General features: G+C 42.3%; 1 protein-coding gene across 2 annotated transcripts in view; it reads right to left on the reverse strand.

Moving 5' to 3' along the window:
• Window positions 1-233: 233 nt before the first annotated feature.
• Window positions 234-16,592, reverse strand: part of LOC8033005 — a 71,300-nt gene continuing 54,941 nt past the window's right edge. The window contains exons 15-18 of one of the 2 annotated variants that reach the window (XM_029994933.4): window positions 13,642-13,754; window positions 8,813-8,989; window positions 4,134-4,375; window positions 234-3,659 (exon numbers count right to left, since the gene is read on the reverse strand). In XM_029994933.4, coding sequence (XP_029850793.2) covers window positions 3,504-3,659; window positions 4,134-4,375; window positions 8,813-8,989; window positions 13,642-13,754 — 688 coding nt within the window. In that variant the 3' untranslated portion in view covers window positions 234-3,503. The remainder of the gene's footprint in view (window positions 3,660-4,133; window positions 4,376-8,812; window positions 8,990-13,641; window positions 13,755-16,592) is intronic. The other variant, XM_029994934.4, reaches the window with a different exon arrangement.

Consider the following 16,592-nt stretch of genomic DNA (forward strand, 5'->3'; position numbering starts at 1 on the left):
TGCAGGCACAGGGCGCGCATGCGCTTTTGTATGATCTCGAAACCAGGCGACCCGCCGGCAGATGGCAGAGCAATGCGTTTCAGTCGCAGCTCGCACGTCTTGGGGACTTTTGTCCCCGACTGTACATGACAGGGATAAACAGCTCAGTAAATGGAGACATCTATGTTTACAGAGCTTTTTATCCCATTATGCACATAAATGGCAAGTTCAAAGCAATAAAAGTGACCTGAAGATTGCATAAAAACCACAATTTATTTGTTCACACTCAGACCAGTTGTTGAGTTCATAGCTACATAGCTTACTACACTATGAAAATGTTCGTACAAAATTTATCGACGATGCACGCTTCACAGTAGAATGAGACGGTGAAGAGCTCTGCAGACACCAGGATGAATGCAGGCTCTTGACAGAGTCTCATACTGGTAGGTATGTTGTCTGAGATTACTAGTATCTGCATTGCTCCAGCACTCCGCTATGTCAGCAACCTAGCACCTGAAGCAGACGTGCACTACTATCACTGACATACATGCAACACCACTGTTTTCAATTGCGGCACTTTGAGACAGGAGTCCCAAATGCCTCCACTACAAACATTGAAACTGTCATTTGCTTTTTCTGTCTTCAGCACTAAAAATAATGTATTTGCAACATTTACAACCCCAAATTAAGAATAGTTGTCCAGTCAAGTAAACAAAACTTCACAGGTAAGAAAATTAAAACATGTCAAAGACATCGTAACACTTGAGTCGATGTGAAGAGCTGTCTGTAAAAAAGAGGCTGAAATGTTTGCGATACGACAAAATGAAGAAAGTTTGGACTACATCACTTGCACAAGTTTGGCATCCATGGGTACCACAGCCTCAAATGCATTAGGTTGCCGCTCACCACTGTTTTCTGTAGCTTCATCGTCCACTAAGGGTCAAGTTAAGTAACCGATTCCTGCTGGACTTTTTAAAGTAAAAAGTCTATAGCATGTTTCCACAAACTATCACAGCATGTCAACAAAACTGTCATACAAAGGTTCATGGAAACTGTACACAGCAAAAATAAGGACTCTATCAAAGAACTTGTCTCATGCCTAACTTTTGTTCGTCCGCTCTCCTGCCACTTTGAGCAAAAGAAAATTCCCGAGAACAGGCGCACAACCATCAGCACATTGTGGTAATGGAGATGGGTTCTCTCAGAGCTTTATGTTCAAACAATATTGGAACAAGGTAGTAGTAGTCAGATGAGCAACTTGAGAAAGTCTTGTTATTAAAGTACAATATTAGGAAAATAAAAAAAAATGAAAAATGAAACTATAGTAGTATCTTAAAAAAGCAAACAGTACAATGTTCCAAGTGCTAATCGGCCTAATATGTCATCACATTTCATTAAAAATTAAGCAAATGTGTAATATCATATAGTAATGCACATTTAGTACATCACATGTGCTACAATACAACCTCCAGTTAGCAAGCACCCTTCTGTTGTCATCACTGAATTCTGATCTAATGTAATACATCACTGTCACTTCATTATCTATACTCTTAAAAATCTTAGGCAAACTGGTAATCTCATTTGCTCACATCTGCTCAAACAAAAAAATCGTTGAAACAGTTCACATCAATCATTGACACCCAATGAAAGGAAACTTCCCATATTTTTTAAAATAGAAAGTGTAGAAAACCCGATGGCCTTGTTAAGGATGATCCACATTATCAGTGTTCTAAATTCAATTGACCATCGTTGCTTTTCACAACATTCACAACAGCTTATTTCATTTAGTTGTTGATTTTGACATCTACCTAGCTCCTCATCATGTTCATGTGTCAAGGTGGAAGATACACATAACTATGCTGCATGTGAAACTGTTTCTGCAGTATTACCCAAGATAGGAAGTTGGGTTTAAATTCTGCTTGCTTGGTCACAAGAGCAACGTGTTTCTATTGAGTGAACACTTTACCCCGTTGAACCAAGAAGTGCAACAATGCACTCCTCTGTTCTACAAACCAGGCAGACACAGTTGAGACCAGCTTGTGATTCCGAGAGTAAAGCATGAAATCCCTTCACAAGTCACGCAAATGTTAAAACACGAATCTTTAGACATTTGTAAAACATTTCATGCACTACTACTGATATCTCTAGTCTAAAAATATCAAAATCAGTGCATATGGAATGGCAGATCCTTTCAGGTCAATAGTTGCCATAAACAGCTACTCAAGTCAAACCTGTGTTAGAGTCACTCTATTGCGGAACCGGGTTTGTTTCTTTGGATTCGTTGCCCTCCTAAAACAACCAAGCAATTTCAGTTATGGCAGTCATTTGGTGAAGTAGGGCAACATCAAACTAGTAGAAATGATCAAGCCTTATTTTTGCAGAAACGTTAGCCACCATCACGATGATCACCATCTGAAATACAGTACCCTGTTCCAAAATACAGTGGCCCTGTATGTTCATACACACAAGAGGCACCTTGGAAGAGGAAATAAATAGAACTCACTTAGTGTTTAAACTTCTGCACTTTTACCGGTCACACATAGGTCTACAAGAATAAACGGAAAGCAACAAAACAGACATTACCAGTACACTCTTAATTCGTAAAATACATACGTCTAGTGCCAAAAAAAAAAAATTGGTTTAAAATATATCCCCACTACTATATCCTAGGACTGCACAGAGTGACCCATGTATCAGGCAATGCCAAGTAGTGCAATGCAGTAGAAAATTCCATTCAATTGGTAAGTGCATATCCCAGACAACATGCACAAAAACAATATAAAATCTGTGCGTATAACTTAGTCCAACTGTCAGTTCTACTGCAGACTATGTAAAACCAACAAGGGTACAACAAATATTAGGTACACATGTGAAAATATACAAAATGAAGCAGGGTACCCTGATGAAAATGCACATTTAAAATGAAGCTTGCAAGGAGGAAAACAAAAACTGCTCTGGCACACACGAACAAGTGGCTTCCTGGAAGACTTTCTCCCAAGAGGTCAATGAGCAACTGACAACACAAACATAAATGAAAAAGAAAACACTGCCAATTTCTTAGAAAAAACAATGATCGGCATCACACTGAGACAGGTTACACCACTTAGCTGCCACAGGGACCGGGACACAACCCATCAATGTCACATGAGCTCCAGCAGAGAAAGGAATGTTTGTTAAATATATGTGTGTGCATTTACATGCGGCACTCTGCCGTTTCTCGTGCAATAAAAAACACAAAATAGGTGTTTAAATAACATACATGATCTGTTCACTGAACCCATAGTACACAAAATGCAAGAAAGCTTTCAAACTTGCATTTAAACAGAATCACACCCAAATACATAAGAGCATTGCTTGCCTCTATGAGGAGCAAGCGAGTTTATTCTCCAAGTTGCCCCTTGTGGGTTGCGAGCGTGGCGTTCGTTGTGTTCATTATGAACTGAAGGCATTTAAAAGAAAACTGGGTTTCTGACCGGGTGGAGGGAGCACCCTGCACACTCACTTCACCAATCCAGGTGGCTACATCACTTGCGCTTGGCTTTGTCGGCTTTGCGTTGTAGCTTTTCCCGTGCCCGAAGTTCCTTCTCTTGCGCCTTACGTTCCTTGTCCAGTTGGGAACGCAGCTCCTTGATTTTCTTCTTCAGCAAAGACCGGTCACTTGTCCCCACCACCCCCAGCTCCTGTGAAAAAAACCTTTTGTGTTAAAAGTATATACTTCACTCCCAAAAAGACAACCTTTTTTTTTTTTTCGGGACTACGGTATTTGCATTCAGTCAAGAAAGACAAAAGAAAAAGAAAGCGCTCTCCCAACAGATACCATAAATAGGACTCCGTTTTCGGTGTATACATACATTGTTCATGAACCTTGGCGATGAAAAGTGGCATTTATTTCAAGCCAGCATAATCGGATCATCGGCAGGTGCCGCTTTTACGGAATTTGGTGATCCATTCCCACACCAAAATAAAACTTAAAACAGAAAAAAAAAAAAAAACAATTATTGAAATTTACAGTGCAATGCAACGTTATGAGTTGCAGCTTAATCGAAAAATTAGGGGAAAGATGCATGTCTCTCTCTCAAAGGCAACACGAAAGTTTGCACACTTTTGCGTTCAAACCGAGCGCTGCCCGACAGCAGAATCGTTGTGGAGGATACCTTAAGCCGTGCGCTGTCCAACTGCAGGAGGGCGTCGCCGTGGATTCCGTGCGAAGCAAAGCTCGGCACGTGTGCCTCCAGGCCCAGCACCACGAGCCACTGGCCCACTTGCGAGACGCTCCAACGGTCGACCGGTCCGCTCTGCCAGTGGTGTGGTCGCACTTCTTCTCGCCGCTCCCGCGATGCCACACCTGGCTCCCCGCCACCCTTCTGGCCAGGTGACGGGCGCAAGCTGCCATCGCCTGGGGAACACGCATCGCAACGGTACAGCGAGACTACCGTTGGGTACTTAATGGGCATGCTCCTGGTTTGTGCGAGCCATGGAGGTAGGAAGCTTCTGGAGGCAACATGACACCACCAGAGGTGAAGCCAGAAGTGTGGAGGGACACGCCCCCAACGATGACAAAAACTAAGAGATGCTATTGGACGAAAAGGAGAGCTGACTTGGCGCCAACAACTGTTTTGGTCACCCTCCGGGGGGCCCCCCCGAGGGTGACCAAAACAGCTCTTGGCACTGACTTAGCTCCTCTTTTCGTCCAATAGTATCTCTTGGTCTTGGTCACCATTGGGGGCGTGCGCCTCCACACTCCACACCATCAGAGGCTTCACCTCTGATGGCGTCATGTCGCTTCCAGAAGCTTCCTACCTCCATGATGCGAGCCATCGCGCCTTAATTTCCTTGAATATCAAAATTGTTAATGGATTATGCGTGCCCCTCAACAAGCTGGAATCCCAGATTTGGTTCCACTGCAAGAAAAGTCTAATGAAGTGCAGCAGTTTTGTTACGGTTAATGTGCTCATACCAGGATCAAACCTTTAACTCTTTCCTAACCAGAGGAAAAGTAGCAATTTTCAAAGGATCCATGCAAATGCATTCATTTTCCTAACTAAGTTGTGTATGAAGCAATATGACATCAAAATTTGGCCAATTAGTTGTTCTTTCAAAGGAAACTGAGATTGGTATAATGTAAAAAAAAGATTTAAAAATTTTGTTTCTTAAAAATACAATGTATTTGCAGAAGGCGTATAAACGCTGACACTTCTACAGCTATTCAAATTAAACAAATAAAAGAAAAATTCAGAACATACAAAATGTGCCCCAAACCCACGGCTCTTACTTTTTAAAGTTAATGTACTCTAACTGACGTCTATTTTTGGTTTGTCAAAGAGTTAGCCTCCGCAACACAGGCCCTTTCCAATGAAAGAATGCTTATATATTGGTGAAACACAGATAGTACTACACCTCACATCCCCAGCAAAATGCTTTCTTTGTGTTCTACCTTGGTTATGCCTAGGGTTCGGAGTTTTTGGTTTAAACCGATAAAAGTACGCCGAATCCATTTTCGGAAATTCGGTTTTAACCGAAAAAGGTCAGTTTTTAGGTTCGGCACTTTCAGTCTAAACCGACAAGAACCGAAAAAAGTAAGCCGAATTTATTCTCTAAAATTTTGTTAAAACCGAAAATGGTCAGGGGGGAGGGGGGTTTAGGGTCGCGTCGAGATGGGCGGGGGGAGGGTGGGGAAGGGGGGAGGGAAGAGAGAGGGCGTTGCCAGTCTTAGGTAAGTTACTTTTAAAAAGTAATTTGTTACAGTTAGTTACTTTAAAAAAAAGTAGCAAAGTTACCAATACAGTTACCGCAACAAAAGAGTAACTAGTTACAGTTACTTTTAAAAAGTAACGACATTACTTTTCAGTTACTTTTCTACGACATGAAAAATTTAGAAAAAAACTAGAAAACGCCGCTCACTAAGTTTTATTGCATAAAATTAAAAAGTATGCTTTTTACTTCATATTGTAACTTAGCAGCAGTTGCTTCTCGAAATTAGTGTCTAAATGTTTCGTTCGTTTGATGGTGAACACGTCCCTGCCCTTGCTAAACAGACCCCGCACAACCAGAGCAACAAGCAAACCCCGCACAAACAATAGTAAATTTTGCCTCTACTGTTAACACCACACCTAAGTAGTGGTGCAAATCAAAATACCATACATGCGCAGTGCGGATTAGTGGCGATAATCAAAATACGACACATTCGCAATGCCCTCTGTGTGCATTGTTATTTCACGGTTGACTCACCCAATTAAAAAGCGGTTGCGCAAAAAAAAAAAGAAGAACAGCCGCAACATAGTTAGTGTTTCAAGATACTAAGATGTAAGTATTCAGTCACAAAGTACAAGCACATGCATAAATATAACTAGATTTGTTTTTCATCACATCTACACGTGGCTATATTCGGGTCATGACTCGCGAGAAAGAACGCATTTACAAGTTTGTGCAAGGCCAACTTAACACTCGAAACGTCGGAACAGACAATTTGGAAAGTGCAAAGAATAGGTAGATTGTGCTTGTTCAATCATATATTATTCATAAAAGACTGGAAAGTAACGAAAAAAGTAATGTCATTACTTTCGTAGTTACCTGAGAAAAAGTAATAGAACTACAGTTACAAGTTACATTTTCATAAAGTAACTCATGTCCGTCCTTTCTCATTTTCTTCCTCAAGTTTACTACAGTTACAAGTTACCAAAAAAATAACGAAGTTACAGTAACGCGTTACTACCCAAGACTGGGCGTTGCAAGGTTCGACATTGTGTGACCTCTTCGTGATTGCCCTCTTCCAAGGTTCAACATGCAACAAAAGAGGCCTTGGATTGCCCTTCGCGGGACATCTGTGTCCTTTCTGTGGTCGGGCTGAGTGTGTCAAGTTCCTGGTCCTAAAAAAAAAAGTTTGGGTGTGGGCTAGTAGAAGGTTTTTCGCTTCATGCAGGATCTGCAGCCAGAGTTTAGTGAGTACACGAAATATGTTGTGCTTCACAACGCTGCACCGTGTCTCTTTTGATAATCACATTTCGTTGATTGGCCGATTTCGGATCACGTAGCCCCTCATCTCCTCAGCCTACCAGTGTCCAGTGTTAACGTTGAGAGGGCAATCTCGAAGTCCAGGGTCATTAACAGGAAAGAATGAATGTGGATCAACGAGGAGAACCTGGGAAAGTACAGTCGGGAACAAAAGTCCCCAGGACGCGCGAGCTGCGCCTGAAACGCATTGTTCTGCCATCTGCCGGCGGGTCACCTGGTCTCGAGATCACCCAAAAGCGCATGCGCGTCCCACTGTGCCTGCAAACTTGTGTGTTTTCTCGCTCTTCTGTGGCGAGGCGCCTAACTCGGAATCGGGCGCGTGGTACCGCCTAAGAGATAGCACTCGCGGATGACTTGCTTCTGCTACACATTCCAAAACTGGAGATACCGCTGGCGGCATTGTGCCGCATTTCGCCGTGTCAGCGCACCTTGTTTATAACCAGTTGAGTTTATCGCTCACTTGAGCTGCCGGGACTTTGTTTATAGGTGATGTCACTAAGCGCAATCTCCGAGGCGGTAACAAGCGCCCTATTCCGAGTTAGGCGCCGCACCGCACAAGAGCGGGAAAACACACATGTTTGCAGGCACAGTAGGACGCGCATGCGCTTTTGTGCGATCTCGAAACCAGGCGACCCGCCGGCAGATGGCAGAGCAATGCGTTTCAGTCGCAGCTCGCGCGTCCTGGGGACTTTTGTCCCCGACTGTATATTTGTGTTTACTGTAGCAAGATCACATAATACTAATGTACAGAAGGTGAAGTTCCATGTTTTTTAACACTGACTTGTTTGTACTTCTGTAGTTTTTTTCTTTTTTACAGTTGCACACATTTGCCAAATAAAATGGCAAATGTGTGCAAAATAAAATGTTGATTTTTTTTTTTTTTTTTAATGTATTTGTGCGGTTATTGCTTGAGGGATCACAAATATCACAGTTACAAGCATCATCTGATCCAGTGTCCGATGGTGTTTCTTTCATATTCACCGAAAAAAAAAAAAAAAAAAAGGTAAACTTTTGTAAGCATAAATATACACAAAAAAAAAAATGGAATCTTAAAATAAACATTGAAAAAAGTAAGTCGAATTTTGAGAAAATAAAAACCGAAAACGCGGAACCCTAGTTCCGCGTTTTCGGAACTAGGGTTTCGGGGATGGGGACAGTTGAATGTCCCCATCCCCCCAAGGAAAGTTTCAGCAGGCTAAGTAAGCTCACAGGGTGACAAGAGGTGGTTATCAAGCACTGAAGCACATCCAAGGTCTGGTGAACAAACAAGTCCAACTCAATCTAGTGCCTACTTTCAAACTACTTGTGTTATTCCAGGGATTGTGCAATGACAACACACGAGCAAAGGTTTGTGCACAGTTTGGGCTGACTCAGTTTGGGCTGACTCAACCTGAGAAATTACCCAAAGGTTTCAGGTCTTTTCATGCTCTGTAGTGCTCTCTTTTGGTAACATAATAAAAACAAATTCGTCTCAAAGCAAAAAAAAAAAAATAATAACCACTTAGAAAATAAATGAGGCCAGAATATCATGAAAACCAAGAAGCTTGATACTGGTTGGATGTCCAGAATTGTTTCGCCGATATTTGCACCTGGTTGCTGCAAAAGGATAAGAGGACTTTTCCTTTGTTTGAATCTGATCACCTAGGTTGCACATTATTCTAGTCAAGACTTCTATAGTTTCAACAAGAAAAAGCACTAAGGAATAGTACCTCTGCACAGAATGACTGAAGTTACTTCTAAACCTTTTTGGTCCAGTCCACTTGGCCCACTTAGAGCAGAATGCAAGAGCAGAAACCAAACTGCAAGTGTAAAAAGCACTCACGCGGCAGGCTTGGGTTAAGCTTCTTGTGCGTAAGTAGGGTCACTTTCTGAGCATGCGGGGGAGGAGTGGGAGTCGGTGACAGGCTCTGCTGTGAATCAGTGGGCGATGACAGCGAAGACAGCCGCTTGCCTGGTGGGCTCTCCAGGGAGCCGAGAGAGCCCGAGCTGTCATTGTGCCCTGCCAAGCACAGCACACATGCAGTTAGTGATCAACTAACAAAGCTGTATTTCCTATCGATCCTAGAAAGGCTCCAGATAGCCACACTTCAAAACTCCAAAACCGAACGACTACAGTGATATCTCGTTAATATGGGTGATTCCATTGCCCCATAAAAGCGTCCATAATGCGAGTTGTCCATTATAATGACAAAAAAATACATATTTATGCAGTATGTCCCCGAAAATGTTGTCTATATGGGGGGCATCCATATTACCGAGACATTAAGCGTGAAACAGATGTACGACGAAACCTTCCGATCCGAAGTGCAGACTGCCGGAATGACCTTGGGGGGCGAGGGTTTTCGTAGCATCGGAGAGCGTTGAAAACCCTCGCCTCCGACTGTAGTATTGCGCGGTCGGACATCGGATCGGACGGTTTCGTCGTACATGTGTTTCGCGCTTTACTGTAGTAGGTATAAAATCACTCAAAGGCACTTGTACCATGTTCCACTGTCATCTCTATACAGCCCGCCTGGTGGTATATATAGCCAAGGAAGGCTATACAGTAGGCTCGCGATAATTAAAACTTGGTTATTTCCAGTCTTGGGTAAATTACTTTTAAAAAGTAATTCGTTACAGTTACTTTCAGAAAAAAGTAGTGAAGTTACCGTTACAGTTACCGCAACAAAAAAGTAACGCGTTACAGTTAGTTACTTTTAAGAAGTAACGACGTTACTTTTCAGTTACTTTTTTTATAACACAAAAGAAAAATTAGGAAAAACTAGAAAACGCTTTTCACCAAGTTATTAACATAAAATTAAAAAGTGTGCTTTTTACTTCGTATTGTAAGTTAGCAGCAGTTGCTTCCCGAAATTAGTTTCTGAAAGTTTCCCTTGTTTGATAACGAACACGTCCCTGCCCTTGTTGAACAGGTGCTCGTCTAACGCGCTGGATGGGATTGCTGTGTTGTGTCGCCGGAACAGGTGTTTGATTGCCGGGTAGGCGGTGAGGCAATAGAGTGCCGTTTTCTGCGGTCAAGGTGTTAGTAGCCTCCTCCACGTCAGCAAAATACTCTCTGTACGCCGGCCATGGTAGTTTTTCTTTGTTTTTATCAACATTCACAGCCTTGGTAGCGCTAGCACATTGCTGGCTCGTTGACGGTTGCGCTGGGTTCATAGAGTCCCTGGACATATTTCAGTTTGTACCCGGCAAGCCAGAAACAAACCCCGCGCAAACAGCAGTAAATTTTGCCTCGACTGTAGACACTACACCGGATAAATGGCGCAAATCAAAATACGAAACATGCGCAGTGCGGAGTGGCGGCGCTAATCAAAACACGAAACATTCGCAGTGCCCTCTGCGTGTATTGTTGTTTCACGTTTGATTCACCCGATTAAAAAGCGTTTGCGCAGAAAAAAAAAAAACGCGAAAGAGATAGTTCTTCAAGACACTAAGATGCATGTGTTCAGTCACAAAGTACAAGCGTGTGCTAAAGATAACTACATTGTTTTCACCAAACCTACACGTGGCTATATTCGGGTCGTGACTGGCGAGAAAGAACGTATTCACAAGTCTGTGCAAAAAATAACTTGACACTCGAAATGTCGGAAGAGACAATTTGGAAAGCGCAAAAAATGGCTAAATTGTACCTCGTTCAGTGATATATTATTCATAAAAAACTGGAAAGTAACGACAAAAGTAACGTCGTTACTTTCATCGTTACCTCAGAAAAAAGTAATAGAACTACAGTTACAAGTTACATTTTTAAAAAGTAACTCGTTACAGTTACAAGTTACCAAAAAAGTAACAAAATTACAGTAACGCGTTACTACCTAAGACTGGTTATTTCATGCTGCTGGTTAATTCAAATCATTTTCAAAATTTTGGTTGCCCCGCTTTGTTTTCAATGTATTTATAAGCCGCCTGATCGAATGGTGGTTTCGTGTAATTCATACTTTTTGTTCTCGTGGCTCCGTTAAGCACTCTTCTTACCGAGTACCGGTGTATTGCAGACAAGCAACACCCGCGGAACTCGCTTCCACAGGTGTTGCTTCTCTGCAGTGCACTGGTGCTCGGCAAGAAGCGCACTCAACGGGGCTAATTAGTTCACATTGGACAACTTTTTTCTTGGATAAATAAATTTAATTTTATTTTGAGGTGTTATGTGCTGTCTAAACAGTTCACGATGGACAATATTTTAAGGAATGAATAAACTTGTCTCATACATTTCACCAATGTTTCATGTCTGGCATACTTTTTTAATGATTAGTAGGCTTGTGTAAAGGAAATCATCAAATATCAGCTTTCTATGTGTAGCCATCCATATAACAAATCCTAATTTTATCTTGAATCATGTTTAGAAGAATTTTTGATAATTCAAACAAAATTTGTGTCTTCCTGGAGTTCGAATTATTGTCACCTGAAATTCATAAAAAAAAAGTGGGGTGGGCCATGTAGCGGTGGGTAAACACGGAAAGTTGAAAAAACCGCCCAGTTTTCTGTAGATGTCTAGCATGGCTCCACAAGAAATCCATTAAACTAAAATTGATTTCATTGTTTTATGCAAGAAATGCTTATGACAGAATGTTTTACTATCACAAAGTCCGTTGCCTGCATATGCGCAATGCACACCACTCTCAGCATACAGTGCAAAAGTTTGTTCCCGGAAAGTTTGTTTCTAACACCGCTATGTTCTGTTCATTTGAAAAATAAATAAATAAAAAAAAAAGAGTCAACAGGAAAATAGAAAACCCAAGAAAACGCAACAACCGAGCGAGCGAGCGGGCGGGTGAAAGAAGTGACCAAGAGCGATGCTGGAGAAGCGGGGAAGCCGGCGATCGCGTTGGCAAATACTTTGGCGTCGGGCCAAGTTGGGAGCCTTGTCAATTACAAAGAGCAGGCTCTAGAGCAACTTTTTTGTTTGGTGCGTACATGCTTGCGTCCGAACTCGGCGTGCTATCAACACGTGTTGAGGTGGCATTGCTGCATGGCCTGGACAGCATCACGAACACAGAGCTCGAAATGGGACATCTTTACAAACGTCTGTGAGCGGCGTTCCAGCAAATCTTTATTTACACGTTGGCTTTGTCCGAAACATTGCACAACCTTACCAAACGCTGTGGCGACGTACCGGGAGAAGGAGGGTTCGCAATAACCTCATTTCGGTGGAGATGGACTTTGACCTTACACTCCGCGGTTACATTCCAGAATATGGGGCATTCGCTGACCTCGCAATCCTTAACTTGCTGCATGTGTTATCTTTCCTACATTTGTTTTTGTCCAAACAAATTTTATTGAAAGCAATAAAAAATTTTATTTTTTTATCTCTATCGTTTTCCATTCACATGCATGTACATACTCTCGACTTCGGGGTCGAGAGTATGTGTAAATGTGTAAACAAAAGAAAACGTCTTTCCCTCCTTTGTTTTACTTTGTCACGGGTAAGGTCCGCAGCCGCGTCAATCGGGTAGAATGAATGTTCGTGGAGTCCGCGTTGGGGTATTTGTCGGGCTGAACGATCACTCAACATTTTTTTGGAAATTGATACTCGCCCAAAAAGTGGGGTGGGCGATGACTCGGGATATTACAGTAATCGTAGAATGCAATGTAAAATAACCAATTTATAATAATATTATTTCTACGTAGTGATTCTGGCTTCAATCGCTGAGGGCTGCAGATCTCAGGACGACGTCAATGATCAGGGAGTAATAATGGTGGATGTCACGTCGGCCCCAAAAATTTGTGATGCATACATGCATGCTTCATCTACTAAACTAGAATAGACATCAAAGCTGCCACCACATCCCAGTTTATGGGCCCGTGTGACAGCTGCCATAGTTGCACTCTCTGGTCCCACAGTCATCCCAAGATTCTGGCTTCCAGCAATCGAAACCAAAACCACTAGGTATGCCATATGTATTACTCAGACTAAAAAAAATTCAATCCAAAATTTTGAGGTCTTTATCCTTTTAAAGTCAGTCTGGAGTTGGACAGAACCATGGCCTTGCATACATCATCAGAACCAATGAGCAGCTGGGCAAGTTCCCCTCTGAATTCATAGAATGAACGTCATTCTCAGATTCCAAAATTACTTTCATTTATAAACTTGACAGTAGATGTATCACGCAAATAAGACAGTACTTGAACCGGTGTCTGACGCTCCGAATGCCGTCAATACCCGATTCTAAGATATGCTTGGTTTTTATTGCTTGGCAGTACTGGGATTTACAAACAGGGTTCCCTGTTTTCAGGCTTTATTTTTCTTCAAAATCAGGGGTGTTGTATTGGAGTTCATTTTCTGCCATCAACTTTTGTCCTATCTCTTTGAGCACTCTTCCTCATGACAGTAAGAAACGAGTTGAATATACGGAATGCTTTTGAAACTATGTACATAATGAGAAGCACTTATATACTACCACAAATTACCGGGGGAGCGCCCACTCCACTGTCACTTAAAACTGGGTTAATCTAGATGTGGGCGCTTGTCCAGTCAAATCAGGCCAACATATAATTTGCAGAATTCCCAAGTTTAGGAAATGTTAATTGTGGGCGCTGTAACGAAATGGGTGCTTCCACGGTATTTTACGGTAAATACCAAAAACTAGGAACTGCATTAGCCCCAGTCTATTGCCACCTATATTCCAGCAGAATCAAGATGCAACCAGGTCTCACCCCTGTTCTGCCATTGCAAAACAGCAGACTTGAATTCGTCTCCCAACTGCTGAGACAGGGGTCGCGTCGGCGAAGAGTCCGATGTGTTACTTGTGTCGGATAAACGAGATGAACTGCAAAAAAGGGGCCAGGGTAAGTAGTCGGTACCATTTTTTTTCTACATGTTGATGTCAAACACTACAAGTACAATCTGAGACTAGTCACCTAGAATGGTTCTTCATGGTACATGGTAGCAAGCAACTCACAATCACTTTAAGGGCTTCGGAATATGTAGACAAGAATCTTTGCATTGCACAGTCCACTGACTATATTCACTACAGCAAACTATATTATGTCAACAGGGTTATTAATACTGAGCTTAGCTTTTTACCAGACATTCTGTTGTTACCCAGTGTCTACCATTGGAGCCTGGCATAACTTGAGAGTAAAAGTTGAAATGGTGCCCTAAATGACCACTTCCATATTACCATGCCTAAATAATTCTGCACAGCATGCTCAACCAAAGGAGTTATGCCAAATACAAGTTGGAAGAAGAATATGTTGGATGCTGCTTGGAAATTACATTTGAAATATATCAAATGTTGAAAATAGTAAAACTTGTTTTTAGATATCCGACATCTTTCAGTTTGGAACAAAGTCCTAAATTTTGTAAAATTTGGTATCGAGAAGATTGTCCAACCTTTATCTCCAAAGTCCTATAACGAACGAAATGCAGTATTTAAGGTGTAATAGTTTAAAATTATTTAAAAGACATTAAGCTGTCATTTCGGTGTGTGAAGAACCTTTATCTTTACCAAGTGCCCCGATACATTGAGCAGGGAAATGAAATGAATGTACAGGTCTGATAATGTCAGGTCACATGACCTAAAATTTCCCGCTAAATTTAGCAGGGAAAGTGAATTGGTGTATAGGTCATGTGACATCAATATCCCCTCTGAATTTAGACATTTGCAAGCACCCGCACTTCGAGAGCTAGTCTGGCCACCGTGGATGGAAAATGCTTGGCTTGGGCGCAAGTCTGGAAACCGTGGGTATGTCTCAACAATGCTTGACTATCAGACGATCTACCCACACCAGCAGCAAGATGGCAGTGCCCAGAGGCTGTACTCGCAAACGTGTATATTGGGGAAACTGAATTGGCGTATTCACCCCGTGACATCAGGTCATGTAACATAAATTTCTCCGCAGACTTTGGCAGGGAAACTGAATTGGTGTGTAGATCATGTGAAGTCAGGTCACATGACAAATTGACCTCACATGACCTAAACACCAGTTCAGTTTCTTCCCCGCTAGATTTAGCCGGAAATAGACAAATGAACGGATGAACGGAAAAAATTTCGGGACAGGAGGGTTTCGTCAAAAAGGATATCATGCCTTAAAAGCACACAAAAGACATTTCTGAGATCATCTGTCTTGGTGATTAACTCATTTTATGGGATCTTAGCATCCCAGAAATGGACAAATTATGCCCGTACGACATTGATTTCCCTATTCAAAATGTGATTGAAGTTCGTGCTTTGCCCCTTTCCAAGCGGAAAAATCAGGAGCACGGAATCTAGCGGAGGCGCCGACGGTGTGACGACGGGCGCGTGTCGGCCAATCGCAAGCCGCCTTTCTGAGAGAGGCAGCTTGCGATTGGCTGACACGCGCTCGTCGCTCAGAAAGGGGCATGGCACCGTGGCACAAACTTCTATCACATTTTTAGTAGGGAAATAGATGTCGCACAAGCATAATTTTTGAATTTCTAGGATGCTTGGAGCCCATAAGATACATTATCACCAAGTAGAGACAATCCCCAAAAGGTCTTTAGTGCACCTTTAAGAGAGAACGTAAGCGCCAAAAACAAACTTTTTTTTTTTTATTTTAGAGATATCACAATGAACTTTTCGGGGTATGTTCATAACACCAACACAAGAGTAACTGCAAATTTTCACAGTCCTGTATTTGCTAGGTGTCAAGTTATGGGGGTTTGTCAAAATTGTTTATGTGCTTCTATTGATCCAGGCCTGGAGATTTTGCAAAAAGTAGGGGCAGTGTAAAGTTTGTTCTAATGATTCCCAAGGCAAGACAAAGCTGTTTTCAATATTATCTTTACAAAAAAACATTTTGTGCAATATTGAATTTTATGTTTTTGGTTATACTCACATCCATCAAATTTAATGTGTTTATAATAAACTACTGAGTCAATTGATCAAAAAAAAGAAAATCTTAATGCCCTCACAATGTTATTTAGGAATGGAAAACAAGAAACAGCACTCAAATCCATTCAGCAGTTCCAAAGATATGACACTCCTAAAACCACCAACAAGAAAAAAAAAAAAAAAATTCTGTGAAAATGGCATTTTAAAGTTGCACAGACATTTCTGGGGTTCGAATGATCCTGCAGAGTAGCTGGAAGTGTCCTTGCACACTTTCTTCCTGTTTCGCTTCTCCATCTTTGCCTGTTGTCACTTCTCGGCTTTGTGCAAGCGTAGGGCATCTTTTTCGGCAGCTCGCTGGAGGGCTAGATGACCTGGCTGGAGCCCCAGTGCTGCCGACAACTCCTTCGTTGCTTTGTAGCAGCCTGTGTTGAACCACAGCACTGCTTCATGAAGTGCTGTTTCCACAGCAATGAGCGACACATGCTGTTCTTTGGGCATGAGTGACTAGAGAGCTGCGTGAAACGACTCAGAGGCATTCTGAGTCTTGGCCCCCAAGCACCGCTGCAGAAGGGAAGCCTGAAACAGTTGGTCATAGACGGGCCGCATAGCTCCAGCCATATAGTCCGGGAGCTTGTATTTGTGCTTGGGATGCTGCTCACCTCTTGCCTCGGCAGCTCTGTGGCGGCAACACAGCTCGGCTCTCTCCGGGCAAAGTTCATGGTCGGGCTGGTCATCACTCGATGTGACATGGTGGAAAGTTGCCATGACTGCCCGCTGCATTGCTGCCACAACCTTCGAGCTGTTGCGTAG

This window comes from Ixodes scapularis, unplaced genomic scaffold (assembly GCF_016920785.2).
Source record: "Ixodes scapularis isolate PalLabHiFi unplaced genomic scaffold, ASM1692078v2 PGA_scaffold9__187_contigs__length_104089568, whole genome shotgun sequence".
NCBI classification, from domain to species: Eukaryota; Metazoa; Arthropoda; class Arachnida; order Ixodida; family Ixodidae; genus Ixodes; species Ixodes scapularis.